We start from the raw sequence: 20,413 nt of genomic DNA on the forward strand, positions 1-20,413 counted from the left end.
ATGGTTCATCGTTTGTAAAGGCTATATTCTGTAACAACGAGGAGCAGGGAAGAATGGCCCTAGAGTAATTGATACTATTTGATATTAATTATCTGCAAAAAGGTTTAATTTAATTTAAAGGGGTAAGTCATGGCAGGAGAGCTCAAAGCCATAGCATGCTCCTCCTGCTCTACATGGGAAGCCGGGAACACTTCCAGTGCCCGGGGCCAGTGTGGGAAGCGTCTCCAGCTGCAGCTCCTGGAAGCCCGGGTTTCAGAGCTGGAGCGGCAGCTGGGGGCACTGTGGAGCATCTGCAAGGTGGAGAGTATCATGGATCGCACGTATAGAGAGGTGGTCACACCGCAGGCTAAGTGTCCACAGGCAGGAAGGGAATGGGTGACCACCAGGCAGAGCAAGAAGACTAGGCAGGCAGTGCAGAAATTGCCTGTGGTTATTCTCCTGCAAAACAGATATACTACTTTGGATATTGTTGAGGGGAATGGCCTCTCAGGGGAAAGCAGCAACAGCTAAATTCGTTGCATCACGGTTGGCCCTGCTGCACAGGGGAGGAGTAAAAAGCGTGGGAATGCAATAGTTATAGGGGATTCAAATGTAATGGGAATAGATGGGCGTTTCTGTGGCTGCAAACGAGACTCCAGGATGGCATGTTGCCTCCCTGGTGCTAGGGTCAAGGATGTCTCAGAGCGGCTAGAGGACATTCTGAAGGGGGAGGATGAACAGCCAGTGGTCGTGATACACATTGGTACAAGCGACATAGGTTAAAAAAAAAAGGGATGAGGTCCTAAAAGCAGGATATAGGGAGTTAGGAAGTAAGTTGAAAAGTAGGACCTCAAAGATAGTGATCTCAGGATTACTAGCAGTGCCACATGCTAGTCAAAGTAGAAGTAGCGGGATATCGGATGAATACGTGGCTGAAGAGATGGTATGAGGGAGAGGGTTTCAGATTCCTGGGACATTGGGACCGGTTCTGGGGGAGGTGGGACCAGTACAAACTGGATGGGTTACACCTGGGAAGGACCGGGACTGATGTTCTTGGGGGAATATTTGCTAGAGTGGTTGGGGAGGGTTTAAACTAAAATGGCAGGGGGATGGGAACCTATGCAAGGAGTCAGAGGAAGGGAAATCAAGGGCAAGAACAAAAGACAGAAAGGGGAATAAGAAAAGTGATAGACAGAGAAATCAAGGGCAAGAATCAAACAGGGCCTCAGTGAAAAATAGTGGGAATGAGACAAGTAATGTTAAAAAGATAAGCCTTAAGGCTTTGTGCCTTAACACGAGGAGCATTCACAATAAAGTGAATGAATTATCTGCACAAATACATGTAAACAGGTATGATATAGTTGGGATTACGGAGACATGGCTGCAGGGTGGCCAGGGTTGGCGACTGAGCATCCAGGGGTATTCAGTATTTAGGAAGGACAGGCAAAAAGGAAAAGGCGGTGGAGTTGCATTGCTGGTTAAAGAGGAAATTAACACAATAGTGTGGAAAGATATTAGCCCCGATGATGTGGAATCTATATGGGTAGAACTGAGAAACACTAAGGGGCAAAAAACATTAGTGGGGATTGTATATAGACCTCCAAACTGTAGTGGTGATGTTGGGAATGGCATTAAACAGGAAATTAGAGATGCATGCGACAAAGGAACATCTGTAATTATGGGTGATTTTAATCTGCATATAGATTGGGCAAATCAAATTAGTAACAATACCATAGAGGAGGAATTCCTGGAGTGTATACAGGATGGTTTTCTGGACCAATATGTTGAAGAAGCAATTAGAGAACAGGCCATCCTCGACTGGGTATCGTGTAATGAGAAAGGAATAATTGGTAATCTAGTTGTGCGAGGCCCCTTGAGGATGAGCGACCATAGTATGATGGAATTCTTCATCAAGATAGAGAGTGACGTTGTTGATTCTGAGACTAGGGTCCTGAATCTTAACAAAGGAAGCTACGATGGTATGAGGCGCGAGTTGGCTATGATGAATTGGGAAATGTTACTTAAAGGGATGACGGTGGATAGGCAATGGCAAGCATTCAAAGAGCGCATGGGTGAACTGCACGTTAACTGTGCTCTTTTCCACAAATGTTGCCAGACCTGCTGAGTTTTTCCAGGTATTTTTGTTTTCGATTTCCAGCATCCGCAGTTTTTTGCTTTTATCTAATTGTTTATTCCTGTCTGGCGCAAAAGTAAAACAGGAAAGGTGGCCAAACCATAGCTTACAAGGGAAATTAGAGATAGTATTAGATGCAAGAAAGAGACATACAAACTGGCCAGAAAAAACAACAGACCTGATGATTGGGAGCAGTTTAGAATTCAGCAAAGGAGGACCAAGGGATTGATTAAGAAGGGGAAAACAGAGTATGAGAGTAAGCTTGCAGGGAACATAAAAACTGATTGTAAAAGTTTCTATAGGTATGTGGAGAGAAAAAGATTGGTGAAGACAAATGTAGGTCCCTTACAGTCAGAAACAGGGGAATTTATAATGGGGAACAAAGAAATGGCTGACCAAATAAATACATACTTTGGTTCTGTCTTCACAAAGGAGGACACAAATAACATACCAGAAATGTTGGGGAACACAGGGTTTAGTGAGAGGAAGGAACTGAAAGAAATCAGTATTAGTAGGGAAATGGTGTTGGGAAAACTGATGGGATTGAAGGCTGATAAATCCCCAGGGCCTGATAATCTACATCCCAGAGTAATTAAGGAAGCGGCCCTAGAAATAGTGGATGTATTGGTGGTCATCTTCCAAGATTCTATAGACTTTGGAACAGTTCCTACAGATTGGAGGGTAGCTAATGTAACCCCACTATTTAAGAAGGGAGGTAGAGAGAAAACAGGGAATTATAGACCAGTCAGCCTGACTTCAGTAGTGGGGAAAATTCTAGAGTTCATTATGAAAGATTTAATAGCTGAGTACTTAGAAAGCAGTGGCAGAATCGGACAGAGTCAGCATGGATTTACGAAAGGGAAATCATGCTTGACAAATCTACTGGAATTTTTCGAGGAACTAGTAACTAGTAGAGTTGATGAGGAGGAACCAGTGGATGTGGTTTATTTGGAATTTCAGAAGGCTTTTGACAAAGTCCCACAGAAGAGATTAGCGTGTAAAATTAAAGTGCGTGGGATTGGGAGTAGTGTATTGAGATGGATAGAAAAATGGTTGGCAGACAGGAAACAAAGAGTAGGAATAAATGGGTCTTTTTCCGAATGACAGGCAGTGACTAGTGGGTTACCACAGGGATCGGTGCTGGGACCCCAGCTATTCACAATATATATTAATGATTTAGATGAGGGAACTAAATGTAATATCTCCAAATTTGCAGATGATACAAAGCTGGGTGGGAGGGTGAGCTGTGAGGAAGATGCAGAAATGTTTCAGTGAGATTTGGACAAGCTGAGTGAGTGCACTAATGCATGGCAGATGCAGTATAATGTGAATAAATGTGAGGTTATCCACTTTGGTAGCAAAAACAGGAAGGCAGATTATCCGAATGGCTATAAATTGAGAGAGGGCAATGAGACGCGGGTGTCCTCGTACACCAGTCGCATGCAGGTGCAGCAGGCAGTAAAGAAGGCAAATGGTTTGTTGGCCTCCATAGCGAGAGGATTCGAGTACAGGAGCAGAGATGTCTTGCTGCAATTATACTGAGCCTTGATGAGACCACACCTGGAATATTGTGTGCAGTTTTGGTCTCCTTATCTGAGAAAAAGATGTTCTTGCTATGGAGGGAGTGCAGTGAAGGTTTACCAGACTGATTCCTGGGATGGCGGGACTGACATACGAGGAGAGATTGAGTCGGTTAGGATTATATTCGCTGGAGTTCAGAAGAATGAGGGGGGATCTCATAGAAACCTCTCAAATTCTAACAGGACTAGACAGGGTAGATGCAGGAAGGACGTTCCCAATGGTAGGGGAGTTCAGAACAAGGTGTCACAGTCTGAGGATACGGGGTAGACCATTTAGGACTGAGATGAGGAGAAATTTCTTCACCCAGAGAGTGGTGAGCCTGTGGGATTCGCTACCACAGAAGGTAGTTGAGGCCAAAACATTGTATGCTTTCAAGAAGGAATTAGATATAGCTCTTGGGGCAAAATGGATCAAAGGATATGGGGTGAAAGCAGGAGCAGGCTATTAAGTTCGATGATCAGCCACGATCATAATGAATGACAGAGCAGGCTCGAAGGGCCGAATGGCCTACTCCTGCTCCTATTTTCTATGTTTCTCGTACTGACCCTCCAACAGTGCGGCTCTCCCTCAGTACTGACCCTCTGACAGTGAGGCGCTCCCTCAGTACTGACCATCCGACAGTGCGGCATTTGGGTGGGAGCTGGAGTCGATGTTGAGGACCCCCAGGGCAACTCCCTCCCAACTGTATACCACTGTGCCACCACCTCTGCTGGGTGTGACCTGGCGGTGGGACAGGACATAACCAGGGATGGTAATGGTGGTGTTTGGGACATTATCTTTAAGGTTAAGTCTAGTGAACTTTCATTGCACTCTAGGCAAGTTTATACCTTCTTTGGTAGGAGACCAAAACAGGTGTAGTCTCAGGTGTGAATTAGCAGGTGCAATTTAATACACAGAAGTGGCCTGACATTTGTCTGGCTACTGCTTGATCAGTCTGAGACAGCTCACCCAATTTTAGCACAAGCCCCAGATGTTAGTAAGGAGGACTTTGCAGGATTGACAGGGCTGATTTTGCCCTTGTTGTTTCCAGTGCCTAAATCAATGCTGAATGGTCCATCCGGTCTCATTCTTTACAGGCTTTGTAACAATTTGATACATTTCACAGGGCATTTAAGAGTTAACCACATTGTTGTGGGTCTGGAGTCACACGTAGGCCAGAACAAACCAGGCAAGGACAGCAGATTTGCTTCCCTAAAGGATATTGGTGAAGCAGATGGGTTTTGACTACACAATGGTCATCATTAGACTTTTAATTCCAGATTTTATTGAATTCAAATCCCTGGTGGGGTTTGAACCCGGGTCCCATGGGTCTCAGGAATACTAGTCCAGTGACCACTATGCCACCACCACCGCTATGGAGTCATGGGGTCACTCATTGCAGCATGGTGTCACTCATTCTGACCTTTGTATCATCAATAAACTTGGATACATGACACTTATATACATTTATATAAGCCACTGATATCGATAATTAGGTGAGGCCCAAATACTGATCCTTGCAGTGCCCTAGTTACAGCCTGTCAACCTGAAAATGTCCTGTTCATTCCTAGTCTGTTTTCTGTGCATTAACCAATCCTCAATCCATCTCACCTCCCATTAGCCCTAATTTTGTGTAATAACCTTTTACGCAGCACCCATTGAATGCGTTTTGAAAAAATACAAAACATCACCTGGTTACAATTTGGAAAAACTCTCAGGTTTATCAAAGTGTTTGATAATGTTGATTCTGCTGAAAGATATCATGGATTTCTAAGAGGCTGTTCTCACATCCCTGATGATAATTCGAGCATTTTCCCCAATTCTCATGTCAGACCAATAAGTCCTGTTCCCTGATTTCTCCCTCTGTCCTTTCTTAATAACAGGGTTACATTTGTTACCTTCCAATCCTGGAGAACGCTCTAGGATCTAGGAAATTCTAGAAGATCAAACCAATGCATCCACTATCTCAGCCCACTTGATTAGCACCCCAACCACTACCTTGACCATTCACTCCTTGCATCCACTGCTGCACAGTTGTATGACAAAACAGGCTCTAAGGGCTGAATGGTCTATTTTAGCTCATTTTTCTTATGTTTACTGATTGCGTAGTTCCATTCGCAACTCTTCAGATAATGAAGTAGCCCATAGCTGTGGCAGCAAGACCTGAACAACATTCTGGCTTGGGCTGATAAATGGCAAGTAATATTCATGCCACACTGGTGCCCGGAAAATGAACACCACCAAGGCAGACACTAACCCTCGACATTCAATGGTATTACCATCACTGAATCCCCCACTATCAACATCCTGGGGGGAGGTTACCATTGACCAGAAACTGAGCTAGCCATATAAATGCTGTGGCTAAAGAGCAGGTCAGAAGCTGGGAATCCTGCAGCGAGTAACTCACCTCCTGACTTCCCAAAGTCTGTCCACCATCTACAAGGCACAAGCCAGCACAGTACAGTTGCAATGCGCACCTTGACAAAATGCACAGCAACAGCTCGTCAAGGCTTCTTGAAAAGCACCTCTAAAATGTGAGACTTTTAAAAAGCTCATGAAGAGTCTGTGAAGTTGAGTTCAGGCTGACAGAGTTGTTTGGGACTGTTTAAATACCTGGAGAGAAGACCAGGCTCTATTCCAGCTCAAAGATAATGCCAAAATGAAAGACCGTCAGCTCATTCTCATGGAGACTCTCTCCAGTACTGCCTTTAGCAATCTAGAAAATTCTGTTGCCGGACATAGATTTGTGGGCAAGTGGGCTTTCGTGGACACACCAACCGCGATGAAAACAAGCAGAGAATCAAGAAAGAGAGGAGAGGGGCACTGCAGGTCAAGTATAACCAGACACACACACTGTGCCTTAAAGGGCGAGGGTACGGATGCTCAGGAGCTCAATGCCCTCACTCCAACAGCAAGCTCGCAACCACCTGCCTGTATAATCAGTACGGAGACTTGACATCACAACAGGCTGACACCCATTTCAGCAACATACCCACCAAAACATTTGCTCAAGTTCGTCTGTTTGTCAATGAAAACCTTGGCAGAAACGACATTTCCGAAAGGCATAAACATCTGGAGCAGATCCTGATCTCCAAATTCCTGGGGCAGATGGTATATAAACAGATTGCCTCCCTCTGGTCCTAATGGGGAGGGAGAGAGAGAGAGAGAGAGAGAGAGTGAGACACACAGAAAAAGGAGGGGCGGGGGCCCGCGTGTGCGCCGGGGCGAGGAGAGAGAGCACGCGCGTGCGCCAGGGGCATGGAAAGTGCTGTTTACACAATGATGAACTACCTTGTACTATCAAGATATGAATGCAGAGGATTCATCATGGAGCAACTCAACAAATAAGGCGACGGTCCATGGAGAACAGGTTCTGCAATGTCAGACCTCAGCTCTTCAGTCCCCCCCACCCCCTCCCCTCCACTGCGCACAGACTCCTGAGGACCATCCTGGATTTCAGGCACAAAGGTTTGCCTGGTAGGATGGCGCCCGGAGCCTGGCGGGATGGCGCCCAGAGGCTGATGCTGCTCATGCTTACCTTCCTTCTGACTCCCTGCTGCACTCAGGCTCTGCTGACTAAGAAGACTCTGGTTGTAGAGGGAAGGGAGAGCTGCAGCTGCATACTGCTGGATCCCTGAGTATGCCTGTGTCAGAGCATCCATTGCACTGCCTGTACCATTTGACAGACCCCCCGTTCCAAGGCCTCCGTTCAAAGCTGCCATACCTGGGAACAATTTTGATCAAGGTCACTGCTCATATCAACTTTCAGAATCTGCTACACAAGTTAGTAGTGAAGAGGAACTGACCGTATCTGACCCAGACTCACCCCTACATGAAGGCCTAAAATCATGTTAACCCCTGCCACCCATCCCCAACCACACATAGGTTTGGAGCCCAGCACCCCATCCCCCCAAGTCTGGAGACTGAGCCAGAGTTCGCCCCTGCCCAACCTCCCAAACAATCCCCAAACTAGACAGGAGCCCAAACCCCACTCCCACACCTCTCTCACCTGGACTGGAGCCCCAGCGCCCCCTCGCCCGACTGGAGCCCCAGCGCCCCCTCGCCCGACTGGAGCCCCAGCGCCCCCTCGCCCGACTGGAGCCCCAGCGCCCCCTCGCCCGACTGGAGCCCCAGCGCCCCCTCGCCCGACTGGAGCCCCAGCGCCCCCTCGCCCGACTGGAGCCCCAGCGCCCCCTCGCCCGACTGGAGCCCCAGCGCCCCCTCGCCCGACTGGAGCCCCAGCGCCCCCTTGCCCGACTGGAGCCCCAGCGCCCCCTCGCCCGACTGGAGCCCCAGCGCCCCCTCGCCCGACTGGAGCCTGAGCACCTCCACTCCCTAACCAGATAGCAGCCCAATCCCTCCCCCCAATCGGTAGACTGGAGCCCAACCTCCTCCAGCCCAACTAACCCCCAATAACCCCCTCCACCTCCAGAATGGAGCCTGAAGTATTCAGACAAGAACCCAATAGAGATGTAATATAATCACCATAAATATTTTCCCTACTCGCTCTTCATTTACGTTCACTGAAACATACTCAATGTGGCTATTCTGCTGCACAAAGGCCTCCATTTTGAAATGTCATGATGTTCTGATAAACCACTAAACATAAATGCACCTGGTTCTGCTACGATTGCTAACTGACAGTGTCTGAACATTATAAGAACAGAGGAAGACACAGTTAACGTTTCCAGTCCGTATGACTCTTCATCAGAACGTTTCAAGTCATACGGACTCGAAACGTTTACTCTGTCTTCCTCTCCACAGATGCTGTCAGACCTGAGTTTTTCGAGCTATTTTTGTTTTTGTTTCAGATTTCCAGCATCCGCAGTATTTTGCTTTTATTTTATTATCAGAACAGAGTTCCCTTCACCTGCTAAAGAGCTGACGTTGAGGCCTCCTGATGCCCCTGCCAGCGTCTGCAGTGCCCCTAGGGATGCCATCGGATTCACTGAGGAGGAATTTGTATTGCTGCTGCTTGTAGAACCTGCATAGGAAGAACGTGACAACCAAATAACAGACTGACCGACTTTAAACTGTCTGAATACACAATTCAAATGGGTGTAAAATAGCCTGTCGATGTCTATGACTGCACACACCAATGGCCAACAACAAATTTACTGTATGCAGAGAGGAGGGCGAATTGCATCAGGAAACAGAGGCAATTCAGTACATAATTGCTAGAATACTTGGATCTAACAGTGAGGAGTTTACAGGTTAAGAAACTGGGAATAGAAACCAAATGCACTGTTGGAGGGTCTAAGTACACCATGTCATACTTACATAGGCTATTTATAATGGGAGAAGCTAGTCAAAGTGTGAGAAATACAAGAATTAAGCATTTGCAGACAAGGTGTGCATGCAGGTAAAGTTTGTTAATGTTACAACAATGTGATATTTTTATGCACAATTTTCATATTACCTGAACAGGTTAATGCACAGAGGGGACTGGAGCTGTGGGCAACTTGTTGGTGCACATGCCCCAACTGCCAAATGCACTCAGGAGATTACTGGCTGTTATCAACGTCTTGATACCTGGTGCCATATTAATGCACTGAGGGCTGTGGGCAGTGCTTTGGTGCCATTACCAAACCTTTTTCATGCACTCAGTGGAACTGGGTCCTAGTCACTGCACTGGTGACTTTACCTGAACAGGTTAATGACTTCAAGTGACCTCTGGCTCTGGTCAATGCATTGGTGCTCCTGATCTGAACTGGTTAATACACTCAGGGGGCTGGGCACACTATCACTCAATCTCTCAGTCACAGCTGACAATGTTTGCTTTAGAGGATCAATTAGAAAAGGGATCTGCACATGGTGAGATACTAGGGACAAGTGTGCAGGAACCAGGGAGAGAAAAAGGTTAACACAGGTGCCAGTTCACCAGAGGTCGAGTGCAGACACTAGCTCTGCTTCCGACAAGTTCAATGTGCAAGACTGCAGAAGATGGGTGTACAGACCAAAACGCTTGGTGCACTGGGAACCCAATTGGAAAACCATTACTTAACGTCAAGGAGCATGCAAGGAGCTCAACTTGGCACAGGATGAGATGTGCAGTATGGAAGGGCAAGTTCAGGCTCTCTAAGAGCAGCGAAGGAAAATTTTAAGGAACAGATCAAGGTTGTGCAGAGCTTGGAGCCCTTCCTTGCCAACAGGGAACAGGTGGTCACCTCCATCAACACAACCATGATGTGGCATCTTTTGGCTAATGTGTCAGCTTCCATAGTAGCACAATCATGTCCCAGCAAAGGGCTGACAGCTGCAGTGAAAGATCTACCTACTTGACTCTGGAAAGCGAGAATGACATGAAGTTGTCTCTCTCTATATGGACAACCTTACTTGAACCCTCTTTATGCAGCAGTGTACTGCAAATTGTTAGAAGTTGCTTATTAACTTCAGCAGCAACCTGGAAGGAACCACATAAACAAAACTTCAGAGCCCCAGTTACTTTGACAGCCATAGGTAAAGGGATCCATGTCCTGCTCCAAAGTTGGAGTTGTGTTTACAGCAATTGGTAGATTTCAGTCATGGCTTCATTAGTGAAGCATGGACATCTCACAAGGTGCTCCTCAATGAAGCTTATTTGATTTCTGAGCAAAGGTCGGGGACTACAATTCCCGACATGCCCCGGCATGCGCTAATCAGGAGCAGGCTGCACATGCGCAGTTTGGCCTTGTGAGATCTTCGGACCGGGGACAAGAGCTCGGGGTGCCTGTGTGGGTGGAAAAAAGAACAGCGTCACAACCCAATCGTTGGACCCAGGAGTGGGCACCATAACGAGAGGAGTCCCAGGACAGGGAGAAATCCCAGAGAGGTAAAAGGAGCCCAGGGAGAGGAGAAAGAGCCACCAGGACAGGCCAACAGGGAGAGGAGCATAGAGAGGCTCCAAGCAGTAAAAGTGCTGCGGCTGGCAGGCTTCAAGTAACGAGGGCTCGGGAGAGGGCATGGGGAAGGTTGGTGACTGTATGTTGCAGGCGCCTGGGCAAAGGTAGTCCTTATAGAGCAGTGATGTTCTGCTCGGCGTGCCTGAAGACCTCAAGTGATGCCTGTGACTTGGTGCTGGAGTGCGGACTCAGGAGTCATGGGGAACGTAATCTCGGGAGATGAGATTGAAACCCAGGTGAGCAGTCGCTGAGGCAGACCGAGCCAATGTGACTTTTGGAGGGAATTCTGAAGCCAGATATTCAAAAGGGAAGAATGAAAACTTGCAATCCCTCATAAGGGAGACAGATTTTTAATGAGATGGTGTAACTCACAGTGGATACTGAAGTCTGGGTGGGTTACTGAGAAATCATTGGGATCTGTCTTGGTCACATCTGCCATGTATCGTACAGTGTGGTGTGTTCAACTATAGTTTGCTTACTAATTCACATGTACGTCATGTTAATTCCGAACATTAGAGTGTAAGGTACATATTGTAAATTGTTTTACTTTTCTGGCTTAGTATAGTAAAGTTTATTTTGTTTATTTATAACCCGTGGAATCTTGTGGCTTTATTCTCTTACTAAGTACCTGGGATGTCAAATTTTGTCTACATTAAACAAGAAGTTACTGGTCCTGTCGAAAGATATGATTCTCATAATGTTATTGGAATTCACTGTAACATAGTGGTTACTGTGTCTATATGTGTGTGTATGTGTGTGTGAGACTGAGAGAGAGAGACTTAATTGGATTAAAGGCTGATGGTCTGAAGGCTTTGATGTATTAGAAGATGAGCTAGGTTTGAAATGTTAACTAAGTAAACATAGGGGTCAAGGGAACATCTGCATTTTTAAATAAACCAGACTAGATTGTTTTCAAGAGAGGAAGTGAAATGTGTCACCTAGCTAGGTGAAGTTCAGAAACAGTGTGTTTATTTTTCCCAAAGATTACTGGTAAAACTTAGTACTATGAGAGAGTTTTATCAGAAAGGTAAAGTCCAAAGGCATAGGGAAACAATGGGAATTTGCATTCAAAGGGGAAAATATGTATAAAGGAGCGAAGGTTGTATGTAAGGGTAGGCATTTTAGGATCTAACAAGTGTGAAAAATTGTCAGCTTCTACACCTCAAGATGCTGTTTCTTTGCCTGGGTCTTTTAAAATCTGTGCAAATTACTGTTGCTTTAATGAAAGTGTAACTGGGAGCCAGATTAAGTAGGGGATTTAGAAGTGATTACAATAATTTGTAGACATATGTATGTGCTTAAAATTATTTCTCCTATTAATACGTGTTTAATCTAGTTTTGTAAAAACCTATAAGACTTGGTGGTCTTATTACTACTGAATTCGAGGCACACATCTCGAAATTTATACAAATTGCAAAACAAGTTGCAGTTGTTTCAAGTTTCCCTCTGGGATTTGAGCAGCTCAGCATTTACCATCCGCTGTGCCATAACATAGTTGGGGACTCTTTGCAGGATTTATTTAAAATTCCTTGATTGGGTTGCAGTTGATGAATCTTAAGGGTACGAGTACGAGATGCACTTCAAATTCATGACTTGGTGTGAGGTTTTTTTTTGAAGTAGTGAGGCTGCAATATGGCATTGGCAGTTGCTAAGACTTATCTAGGATTTGAAGTTGTAACTTTGGCGGATTTACAAAAGGCAGCTAAAGTTAAGATAATGGAATTGGCGGATAAATTACAATTAAGGTTACCTGCAGGGGCTAAGAAAGTGGATATAATTGAAAGTATAGCACAGCATTTAAAGTTGGAAGTGATATCTGACACTAGTGAATCACAGCTGGAGGTAGTGAGACTTCAGTTAGAAATGAAGAAGCTTGAACTTGAACAAGCAAAGGAAATGAAAAAACTTGAGCTAGAAGCAGCAGAAAATGAAAGGGCAGGGAAAGGACAGAAAAAGAAAAGGAAAGGGCATTTTAAAGGGAGGGAGGAAAGGCAGGAGAAAGAAAGGAAGATGGAACTGGAATTCAAGGCAAGAGAGGAGGATAAAGAAAGAGAGTCAAAGGAAAGAGAGAAGGAAAGTGAAAGGGCATACCAGCTTAAAAAGCTGGAAGTTAAAAAAGAGATCTCAGATTCTGAGGAGAGCTCTGATGAGGAAAAATCCTTTAACCTAAAATCCAGTGGGGAGATACTTAAATTTGTACAAGCTCTTCCAAAGTTTGAGGAGAGAGATGTGGAAGCATTCTTTATTTCATTTGAGAAGGTAGCTAAACAAATGAAATGGCCACAGGAAAACTGGACAATCCAGGTTGGTAGGTAGAGCACATGAGATTTATGCTTTGCTATCAGAAGAAATGTCAGTGAACGATGGTGTGGTAAAAAAAAGGCTAATTTGAGTGCATATGAGCTGCTTCTTGAGACATACAGGCAGAAATTTAAGAATATGAAAAAACAGCCTGGGAAAACTCATATTGAGTTTGAAAGAGTAAGACATAGCAATTTTGACCGGTGGATACGGGCATTAAAGATAGAGACAACATATGCAGCTCTTACGAGGGGTAATTCTTTTGGAAGAATTTAAAGATTTAATTCCTTCAGTTACAATAACTCGTGCAGTAACAGAGGGTTGAAACGGTAAGGTAAGCAGCAGAGATAGCTGATGATTATGAGTTAGTTCATAGAGCTAAACCTTTATTTCGTCACCCTTTTAAATCAGGAAAGGATAGAAATTGGGAAGGTGAAAGGAAGGTGGGTAGTCAGGGAAGAGGAGCAGTGGAAATTCGCAGGAAGTTTTTTCTCAGAATAAAAAGGAAGGTGCTGAAGGTGGCTTAGTAAACAGAATTGTTACCGTGGCAATTATTCTTAGTTTACCAATGGGGGGTGGATTTTATGCTGGGTAATGATTTGGCAAGTTTGAACTTCTTAGTATCTTTGAGTTTCAAGAGAGCCAGCTGAGATGGCAGAAACAGAGATTTTGCAGGAAGAACATTTTGGACTGTTCCTCAATTATGTGGTAGCTAGAGCACAACCTCGTAAGACTAGACAGGACGAAGTGGAAAAGCAACTAGCCCAGAATCTAGAAAAGTTAGTATCAGAAAGGTAAAAACGTCAAAGGTCACATGAGGAATTAGGCTCTGCTAATGAAAAACTGATCCGCGTACAGAACCAACTTTCAGACACAAAAGATGAGCTTGCTAATCAAAAACAAGAACTGGTGAGAACACTTGAGTGTCAGTCACAGAAAGTAGAACACTTGAATGAGGACTTGAAAAGTTTAAATGATAAACTTGTAGATGAAAGTTCAAAGACAGATGAATTAAAACTTGATGGGCTTCAAGTATCAGATGTCTCTAAGTGCTTTGGGAAATGCCTTGAGCAGGAAAAGGAACTGCTGTTGAATCAGAATAGTTGCTTGAATGCAGAATTAAAAACCAAGACTGATGAACAGTTGGAACTTTGTTGTAAAAAAAATGAAATTCTTGAACTCCGATGCAATCTGGAGAACAAAAAGAATGAGATGTGTGGTATGGAAGAGCAGATTCAGACTCTAAAAGCAGCTAAGGAAAATTTTAAGAAACAGATTGAGCATAAGAATTAGGAGCAGGAGTAGGCAATTCAGCCCCTCGAGCCTGCCCTGCCATTCAATACGATCATGGCTGATCTCATTTCAGCCTCAACTCCAATTTCCCGCCCTATCCCCATAACCTTTCAATCCTGTTACTAATTAAAAATCTGTCTATCTCCTCAAATTTATTCAGCGTCCCGGCATCCACTGCACTCTGAGGTAGTGAATTCCACAGATTCATGACCCTTTGAGAAAAGTAATTCCTCCTCATCTCTGATTTAAATCTACCACCCCTTAGCCTAAAACTATGGCCTCTTGTTCTAGAATGCCCCACAAGAGGAAACATCCTCTCCACGTCTACTTTGTCCATTCCCTTCAGCATCTTATATACCTCAATTAGATCTCCTCTCATCCTTCTAAACTCTAGCAAGTATAGGCCTAAACTGCTCAATCTCTCCTCATAAGACGAGCCCCGCATCTCTGGAATCAATCTAGTGACCCTCCTCTGAACCACCTCCAATGCAACTACATCCTTCCTCAAGTAAGGGGACCAAAACTCTGCACAGTACTCCAGATGCAGTCTCACCAATGCCTTGTACAGTTGCAACAACACTTCCCTATTCTAACGAGTAAATGGAATGAGTCTAAGGAGTAGTCAGCCGTCATGTAAGAATGATTCCGAAATGAACTGACTGCTCATGTGGAGTTGTCAAGTTTGTCTTAGGGTTTCACAGATGACTCTGAAACAAAGGCAACTGAACTCAGGAGCAGTTGCTAAGCTGAATGAAAAGATTAGTAACCTTGGAAAATGAGAGAGTAAACAAAGTGGAGATGAGGGCTCCATTTTTCAAGCGTCAATGAGAAAAACATGAACTTGTGCAGAAGGTTGTGGCACATCTCTTGGATAAACTAGAAAATGGCTTGAGAGAAGGGAAAAAAACTCCCTCGGTGCAAAATAATGAAACAACAAAGTCTGTTATGGAGGAAGTGAGTGGAGATAATTTAGAAGCTGGTTGTCAATCAGAAATACACACTTTCTGAAGCAAACTTAAAGGACCCATTGAAGGCTTGTTTCCATCAACAGAGAAGAGTAAGAAAAGCCTCATGTTCTTCTATATTAAAGTTGAGAAACCAAAGCAAAAGTCACTTGTATCATTCCTATGTGAAGAGGTAAGACTGCCAGAGTACCAGAAAGGTTGAGAACCCATGGTACAAAATAAAAATACAAGCTGGTTCTACAGAAAACTTTAATGTACCTTTACTACCTTTGGTTGACTATGATTATGGTGGGAAAAAAAATTGTTGATAATCTGCCCAATGTTTATTAAAGAAAGGGTGGAGGAGAAAAAAATTACAATAATTCTATGATGTTTGAATCCTTCTAATCCTATTTGCTTTTGTTTGGGTTTCGCCTTCATATAATACGGTGTAATTGTGGACAAGATTAAAAATTTACCTATATAATATGTAAGAAGCTATTTGTTAGAGGTTATGATGATCAGAATTTCTTGTATTTTCAAAGCCATTGTAAAGAAACCTTCATAAGGATGAAACCTTCTTGCTTTCTTTCTCCCAAGGGTTAAGGTGTCAAAGAGTAGGAACTTACCTAATTTCTGAGCAGAAATCAGGAACTCCATGTCCTGATATGACCTGGGAATTTCCGTATGTGCTCGAATTGGGAGCGAGCTGCACATGCTGTTGGAATCATCTCTTTTTAAACTGGATTTTACTACTTAAAATATGGAAGGACATTGGAGGTTGCCCGGAGTTTTTTTTTAAAAAGGCTCATAAGCTGATCTTGGAACTGTCAACAAGCAGGCCTCTTCCAAGAAATCACCCCAGTTATATGGTATGCGAGGAGTTGTTTGTTTGCTTTGAAATGCAAAGCACTTAAATTAACGAAAAGCTGGAAGGCAAAAAGGCAATCACATCGCAGAGGCAAACCTTAAGTTTGAACCTGTGAGTTGATTTCAGTCTTGCTGGGGAAAAGCTGAGAACAGAAGGCTGACTAGCTCTCTCTCCACCTCTGCTTTGTGAAACCGTGTGTGGTTCTTGGCCTGTCGCCAGATAATTCTCATTTGAGCGTAGTTTGCCTTCTAAATTTGAAACTTTCTAGCCGAGACAGGAAGAATTGGTCCAGCTATACTCTTCTCTATGCTGAAGCATCGTTGGTGAACTTCCCGACATTTGCTGGGCCCAGCCTTCATCAGAGAACAGCCTTGAACCTCTGTAAACTTTATTTTTGTTTTCCTTTCTAAGGAAGTTTTTTTTTTCCATCCGCCCAGCTATGCAGAGGCGACCTGTGTCTCTTTTGTTCGTCTGTGTATTGTTACGAAAGTATAATAATTTTCATAACATTTTTCTGGCTTTTTGTAAAGTAGTTTTATGGGTGTGAGTGTAGATGGCTCTGTCTGTGTGATTTAATTGCATTTGGAGTCAGGGAGACCGCAAGCTTGTAATTTTCAAAAGAAGCTCGGTGTAGAAATGTGTTTGAAATGCTAATGAGTAAACATGGATGCTGGCTTAGCATATTCGGTGTGAAGGGAAGTTGAATTTTTAGATTGAAGGGATTGTTTGGATTTCACAGGGATGTTTGTCAGTTTGATACCAGTCAGGCTAAGGTATTTTTCCTAAAGGTTACTGACAATATTGAAAGTTTTTATATTATGGGAAAGATACAATTCCAAAGACACATGGGACAATAGAATTTACATATTAAAGAGAGAGAAATACATAAAAAGGAGAATGAAAGGCTATGTGAGGTGAGGTCCATGTCATATCTAACAGGAGTGTGAAACAGCCTTCAAGAAGCCTCCAGCCATCTGTGCATAAATCAGCTGTGTCCAGTAACTGAAGTTGGGGAAAACCAGTTGGAATTCCACTGTCAAGTGTGTACTGTGATAACTTGGTTTTGTTTTTAAATCTAAAATCTATATTGGACTGTTGCCTTCAAGGGGGCGTCTAACTGGCAGTCAGGTTAATTAGGAACCTTAGGATTTGTTATAGTATTAAGTAACTGTAATCTTATGTATGTGCTTGAAATCTTTTATTTTGTTATTAAATATTTTAATTTGATTTTTAAAATCTCAGTTTTAGTGGGCGCATTACTTCTGAATTCAGTGCACACATCTTCTCGTAATAAATACAAATTGCAAAACCGTTGTGATAGCGTGGCCAAGTTTCCCTTGTGGATTTGGTCCTCCTGGCACATTTGATCTGCCATGTCATAACAAAATTGGAGGCTCTTTTTGGATATTTGAAATTCCTTAATTGGTTTGGAGTTGGTGAGTCTTAAGACTATGAGTATGAGAAGCACATTGAATTAAGTAGCTGATGTGAGGTGTTTTAAAGTGGTGAGATTGCAAAAGTGGCTTTATCCATGGCTAAAACCTTTTTGGAAGTAGACAATATAACTCTGATGGGGTTACAAAAAGTGTCTATGGGTAGGTTAACAGATTTGGCAGATAAGTTGCAGTTGAGGTTACCTGTAGGGGCAAAGAAAGCAAAGTTGAAGTGATAGCACAGCATTTGAAGTTAGAAGCGACACTTGATGCTAGTGAGTCACAGCTGGAGGTAGTGAGACTTCAGTTACAAATGAAGAAGCTTGAACCTGAACAAACAATGGAAATGAAAAACTTGAATTACAGGCAACAGAAAATGAAAAGGAAAAAGAGAGAGTATTTCAAAGAATTGAAAATGCGAAAACTTGACTTCCAGAGGAAGAAATTAGCAGTGGAGGAAAGAAGGGGAGAGAGAGAGAATTAAGTTTAATTAAAAAGCTTAAAATGTTGCAAGTTCAAAAAGAGGTCTCAGATGCTGAGGAAGGTTCTGACGTGGAAATAACCACCTCCAGTCTAAAGCCCAGTGGGGAGATGTTTAAATTTGTACAAGCTCTTCTGAAGTTTGAAGAAAGGGGTGTAGAGACGTTCTTTATCTTGTTTGAGAAGATAGCTAAGCAGATGAAATGGCCACAAGAAATCTGAACATTGGTTTTACAGTCTAGGTTAGTGGGTAGAGCTCATGGGGTTTATGCTTCACTGTCAGAAGTAGTATCGGTGGATTACGATGCAGTAAAAGCAACTATTTTGAGTGCATATGAGTTGATTCCTGAGGCATAGGAGCAGAAATTTGGGAATATAAGGAGATAGCCTGGTCAAACTTATATTGAGTTTGAGAGAGTAAAATGAAGTAATTTTGACTGGTAGATACAGGCATTACAAGTTAGAGAGAACATATGCAGCTCTTAAAGAAGTAATTCTTTTGAAGGAATTTAAAGATTCAATTCCTCAGGTAGTGAGATCTTATGTGGAGTAACAGAGGGTTAAAACAGTAAAACAAGCAGCAGAGATAGCTGATGATTATGAGTTAGTTCATAGAGGTGAACCTCTTTTCCATCACCTCTAAATCAGAGAAGGATAGATAGTGGGAAGGTGAAAGGAATGTAAGTCATCAGGGAAGAGAAGGAATAGTTGGAAATTCTCAGCAAGTCTTTTCTCAGGCTAAAAAAGAAGGCGCTGAGGATAGAAATGACACTCAAAAATTGAGGTGTTTTCATTGCAATAACGTTGGGCACACAAAGTCAATGTGTTGGAGATTACAGGGAAAATTACAGGGATGCAAAAAAGTTCTGGAAGTAAAAGTATTGTGGGTTCTGAGGTTCAGGCACAGCAAAACCAGTGGTTTGTGTACAGGTAAAGCAGGAAGAATCAGTGATAGGTAAAGAAATGGGAATATGTTCACAATTTACCCAAGGAAGTTCTGAAGAGCAGGTTGCAGAAATGTTTAATGATTTGTATGTGAAAGGGAAGTCTTTCCATGTGTGCAGGGTGGAGCAGGTAAAGATATTAACATTTTGAGACACACAAGGGCTAGTCAATCCTTAATGTTGTGGGATTAGTGACATTTGTTGTTCAGAGAGAGTGTTGCAGGAAAAGGAGATGAGTGGGGCCATAGAGATACTAAACCTATTCCATTGTGGAAGGTAAATCTAAAAAGTGGAAAACAGATGAGGTGATTGTTGGAGTAATGGAAAAATTGCCCATTGCAGGTGTTCAATTTATTTTAGGTGATGATATAAATGGGTCACAGATGTGGGTGATACCTATGGTAGTTAAGCAGCCTGTGGAGGTACATTCAGCAGAGGTGTTGCAGAAAGGACACCCTGGATTGTTTCCAGGTTGTGTAGTAACGAGGTCACAAGCTCAGCTTGAAACAGGATGAAGAGGAAGTTAAAAGGCAGGGAAAAGGAGTTGAAGTTCAATTAGCTGATACTATCTTTGATAAAATTGTTCAGGGAGAGAGAATGGAAGAGAATGAAGCTGAAGTGTTTAGTTCCGTTGGTAGAGTTACAACTAAAAGATCCATGAATAAGGCAGTTATATCAGACAGTTTGCTCAGAAACAGAAGCAGAGTGTATTCCAGAACGTCATTCCCTTAAGGGTGTTGTATTAATGAGGAAGGAGGCCATCTCACGTTTCAGCAGGTGAAAAATGGACCGAAGTGCATCAGATAGTTACATCATCTGGATACAGAAATGAGATACTGAGAATAGCTCATGGAATTCCAAAAGGGGGACATTTGGGGATTAGGAAGACTCAGTTGAAAATACAAAAACATTTCCATTGGCCTGGGTTGCATGAAGATGTAGTCAAATTCTGTAGAACATGTCACACGTCAGGCGACAGGGAAACCTCAAGCAGTAATTAAACTGGCACCTTTAATTCTAATTCAAGCATTTGAGGAACCTTTTACTAGGATCCTGAATGATTGTGTAGTGCCCCTCCCTGAGACTAAAAGTGGAAAACAGGACTTGCTGACAATAATGGATGTGTCTATAAGGTTTCTGGAAGTGATACGTTAGTGAAATATTACAGCAAAGAGAACTGTGGAAGAGTTGACTAAATCTTTTTTACAAGATATGGTTTGGCAAAAGAAATGCAATCAGATCAGGGTTCAAATTTTATGCCGCAGCTGCTTAAGGGAGTAGTGAACAGTTTGGGGATAAAACAGTTTAAGTTAACAGCTTAACATCCTGAATCACAAGGGGCTTTGGAAAGATGACATCAAACTTTAAAAACCATGATGAGGGCTTACAGTCCACAGGATTGGGATGGGGAATTCCATTCTTGTTATTTGCTATTAGGGATCATCCGAATGCATTGACCGGATTTAGTCCTTTCGTTATAGTCTATGGTCACGAGGTAAGGGGGCCACTGAAATTGATTCATGAGAAATTGGTGAGTCAAAATTCAGAAACTACTCTCCTGGATTATGTAAAAAAGTTCAGAGAAAGATTGAA

The 20,413-nt window shown here is 43.2% G+C and overlaps 1 protein-coding gene across 6 annotated transcripts in view; it reads right to left on the reverse strand.

Moving 5' to 3' along the window:
- Positions 1–20,413, reverse strand: part of celf1 (cugbp, Elav-like family member 1) — a 98,885-nt gene that overhangs the window by 8,729 nt on the left and 69,743 nt on the right. For all 6 annotated transcript variants that reach the window (XM_078548776.1, XM_078548773.1, XM_078548772.1 and 3 more), the window contains 3 exons: positions 8,544–8,657; positions 7,212–7,397; positions 6,670–6,813 (listed from right to left, as the gene is read on the reverse strand). In XM_078548776.1, coding sequence (XP_078404902.1) covers positions 6,670–6,813; positions 7,212–7,397; positions 8,544–8,657 — 444 coding nt within the window. The remainder of the gene's footprint in view (positions 1–6,669; positions 6,814–7,211; positions 7,398–8,543; positions 8,658–20,413) is intronic.

The sequence above is a fragment of the Cetorhinus maximus genome, chromosome 9 (genome assembly GCF_964194155.1).
Source record: "Cetorhinus maximus chromosome 9, sCetMax3.hap1.1, whole genome shotgun sequence".
Taxonomy (NCBI): Eukaryota; Metazoa; Chordata; class Chondrichthyes; order Lamniformes; family Cetorhinidae; genus Cetorhinus; species Cetorhinus maximus.